Source organism: Thalia democratica, chromosome 9 (genome assembly GCF_965202585.1).
Source record: "Thalia democratica chromosome 9, ktThaDemo2.hap1.1, whole genome shotgun sequence".
In the NCBI taxonomy this organism is placed as follows: Eukaryota; Metazoa; Chordata; class Thaliacea; order Salpida; family Salpidae; genus Thalia; species Thalia democratica.
Genome location: NC_139173.1, coordinates 26,842,043 through 26,845,946, shown reverse-complemented (window position 1 = coordinate 26,845,946; position 3,904 = coordinate 26,842,043). Strand labels below are relative to the sequence as shown.

Sequence of the window (3,904 nt, the reverse complement as noted above, 5' to 3'; positions counted from 1 at the left end):
CGTACTTATGTTATATTTAAAAAAACAATTTTTAACTGAAATTTTTAAGACCTTATGGTGTATATACAGCATGCAGAAACTTTAAGTAAAAATAAATTAAGTGTTACTCGTTTTAAAATGTACATACAAATGAATTAATCTTAACGATTAAAATATTTAATTATGTAACTATTACTTTACTTTTTTGCAAAGCGTTTTAAACCTTAAGACATATTGAGAGACACTTTAGTTCTGCATAAAACTTTCCTAGTTAAAAAGTATAAAAAACTTAACTTAGTTTAAAGTTTGAAATATTTTTTTTCAATACTTAAATTATAAAAATATAATTTTGAACTACTTTTTAGTTATATTGATGAAATTTAAAGCTGTAATTTATTAATTTACGTCTGACTTTAATAACTAACTTGACAAATTAAGTTATCTTTTACATGTGGTTTACTAAATCAACGAAAAAATCAATAAAGTTTAACTGTGCAAAATTAACTTAAATAAACAAATAAAATAAAATAAGGCAAAAACATTCGAAAAAAAAAACTATGAAGAGCCTCTCGCCAAATAATGATATATGTGCCTGTCTTTACTATCACGTTTGAGATACTTTGTTTCGATTAGATGATCAATTCTTTCTTTGATAACTTTTATATCTGGCTTGAATACGTGACGAAGTCGCTTAATAACTTCATCAATCAAAATAAAGTGATCAATTTTCTTTTTGGGTTTCACAATGTCAACAATAACCATGTCAATTACAAACTTTCGATCTTGATCAATTATCTTTTTTGTTTGTAGATTCTCTTTTTCACCACGTTTTGCCAAACTTATCGGAATTTTTACCCTTCTTCTTTGATGAGTAAAGTTGTCATTTACTGAAAACGTATCACTTTCAAGAACATTTTTAAAGCCTGATAAGTTTTTCAGTACATTTGACCTATTGCTTGAGTCAAGCGGTTTAATAAGTGATTCAAGAACAATTTTGAGCAGCTTATAGGGAATTTTAGTTTCGTTTTCAATTTGCTTCGGGGTCATTTCATGTTGCTGGTTGAAAAGCATCAACACTATCATCTGCATACTGTTCACCAGAAGCACTTTGTCATCTGACTTTTTGGTCAATGAAAAAAACTTAATCTCACCCTCCCCAAGGTCATTAAGCTGGGTCAACTTTCGACCCTGGAACTTATCAGTATAAAAATCATTGAACAACTGAAACGAGTCGAGCAAGGTTCTGGGCAACATTGGCTTGCACAATTTTTTTTTTGGCCACAAGGCCGTATTAAGAACAGTAACAGACAAGTCAATGCTTTGGCTTTTCCTGTCTTTTCTAAACTCATGGTTAACTTCAGTAGATGCTTTGATATCTTCAAGCATTCTGTCAAATTTCCTGGTCACACTAGTACTGCATCTAGTTTTAAGTTTTTCTAAGAGCTTCTTCTCATGGTCGATTGAAGTAATATCAGTAATCAGTCTCTTGGCAAAGTGGGTTTTAAACATTTTCTCAAAATAATCCTTGTCATTCATAAAATCGTAAATGGTAAGCGCTTTGTCGAACGTCTCGGACATATCAGCGTCTGAATTTTCCTTGTAAACTTTTCGCAATTCAGTATCAATAAATAATGATAAAAATGGAGCTGTGGTTGAATACTTGTTAATGATTTTTTCGTACTGTGCATTTATTGCACTGTTGAATTCATTATCGCTTTTAAAGCTGTTGCACAGAAACCCATCTAAGCGGTCTTTTAGTTTTATAAGACTTTGAATTACTAGATGAGCTTTCTAGTATTTACTAGATTTATTATCTTCTTTCATTATAATAACGCCCTCCCTGTTCATACAAGTTTTCACACATTCAATCAGCAGCTGTAAGCCTTCTTCAACCCTGCTCAATGTAGAGTACATTCTGGCTAGTTGTTCGTTCATACCTTTGCTCAACAAATACTCAGCACCGTACTTATTCGAAACAATTTCGTTCAAATGCTTCTCAATCAACTCTTTTTCAAGAACTTTTTGATTTTTCCCAATGCTTGCTTTGGTTGTAAACAGCTCATTTCGAGCTAATTCAGCTGTTATTTGGTGTTCTACAAAGGAAATGTACTCAGTGGCTGAACTAGCTGCGATTTTATTACCAGACAGCTTCTTGTAGTAGCAAGAAGATTGATCAAGAAATGCTTGTTCAAATACGCTTGCGTAAACATTTAGTTTGTTTTCGTAAGAAAGCTCATTGAGCATTTCGCAAGCAGTGCTAATTAATTCCAGCGAACTGGTTTCAATACGGTATGCTACTCTGCTATCTGCAATAGTTTTCAGTAAAGTCGTCTGCAACTTTTCTTTAACTTCATGATTGCACACAATCAAGTCTCGAAACATTTTCAAACCAAGATCAATAACTTTGTTCTTGTTAGACTTGATAAGAAGATCGTTGTAGTGTAAAAAAACAGTATTGATTCTGCTCATACAATCTTTGAAATCCTTCCATTTGTTTTTCAGTATTATGAGAAATCCATCGGCGAAAGAGCGTTGAATTTTAATCAAAACAACAGAACTGAGGTAACTTTTTATTTTATCCGTCAATTTTTGAATGATCAAATCACAGTTATCATACATCAACAAGTAGTTACAGGATTGGTAAATTTCACTGAGATCATTGCATTCAATATCCCTGTTGAAAGCTTCTTCTATGAATTTATTTATCTTCTTTCTTGCACTCACCAAATCAGCAGTTTTCACAATGTTTCCCAACTCGTTGTCACTGCAAGCCATATTAGCAGAAATATACAAAAGCTGTGAAAAATTTCATGATAATTTCTTTTTGTTAAGCAATGAACTACACGTAAATTTTTAAGTGGTTTCCAAATTAATTAAAGAAAGTAAATGTAGCAAAGTCGATAATAAAACAGAACTTGTTTTATATTCTAAGCTTTAAATTTTACAAATTTTGCTTTTATTAAGCCACAACTATTATCTAAAAATCTCAAACAACTTTAAGTAAACAGTTTTTTAGAACCGCTAACAATAAATAATAACCTCAACTGTAAATAAAAAATAAGGTTTTTCAAAGTGTGCACTGTGCATTAAGTAAATTTCTGTGCAAAAATTATTTTGAGTATTAAAGAGTTTTCATTAAAATGTAAAACCTTTTAAAAAGTTAATATTTAAAGTTTTCTAAAGTACAAAACGTTTTAAATAATCAGTATCAATGATTGAACTACTCACAAAACAACATGAGCAAAAGTTAGTTTTTTGTTTTTCTAATAAGCATACTTCTAACTCTACTACAGCTTCAGTTTTAAAACTTTTATGAAACTATTTAGTTTAAGGATAACTTCTGTACAGTTTCTATAAATCAATTATCTGCTATTTCTTACATCTTTTCTAAAATTGTAGAAACTACTTGAGTACTACTTGTATAATAGAAGCAATCTTTATAAAAATTAATCCTATATTTTAACAGTGGAAAGTTTTATTCTTTATATTTTTAACTAAAAATTTATCTTGACAACTAACTTTATTACTTATATTTAATTAAACCTTATGTTTTTTATACAATTTTTAAGCTTTCTTTTTACAAACTACCAATTCTTTAAATTATGGTTGCTCAAAATTTATATTCTAAAGTTTTTTTTTTGATTAGGCATATCTATAAACAAAAACTGGTGTAAATTATAAATACATTATAAAAAATAAACGAAAATGAGCTATACTTTTATAAACTTTATAGACCAACAAAAAACTTTCCCTAAGTAAAAAATTGTTTACCAAGTACTAAAAACATTGTGTTTTTTTTAAATACATTAAGTATTGTACGGTACTTCAGTAATTTTCATACTATTACTAAATCTTTTATATAAACCCTTTTGTAATTTTTAACAGTTATAATACCTTTGCTACAAAAATTTATCAAATAGTTAAA

General features: G+C 29.2%; 1 protein-coding gene across 1 annotated transcript; it reads right to left on the bottom strand.

Moving 5' to 3' along the window:
• Positions 1 to 534: 534 nt before the first annotated feature.
• LOC145845134 (cullin-3-B-like) lies at positions 535 to 2,754 on the bottom strand. The gene is made up of 2 exons (XM_082952555.1): positions 1,782 to 2,754; positions 535 to 1,625 (listed from the first exon to the last, which is right to left on the bottom strand). The coding sequence occupies exons 1-2, from the start codon at positions 2,752 to 2,754 to the stop codon at positions 535 to 537; spliced, it is 2,064 nt and encodes a 687-aa protein (XP_082808681.1).
• Positions 2,755 to 3,904: the final 1,150 nt, after the last annotated feature.

Coding starts and splice junctions, on each gene's coding strand:
- LOC145845134 (XM_082952555.1), bottom strand. CDS start 2,754: ATGGCTTGCAGTGACAACGAGTTGGGAAACATTGTGAAAACTGCTGAT. Junction 1,626..1,781: donor GAAAGAAGATAATAAATCTA/GTAAATACTAGA, acceptor ATTCAACCACAG/CTCCATTTTTATCATTATTT.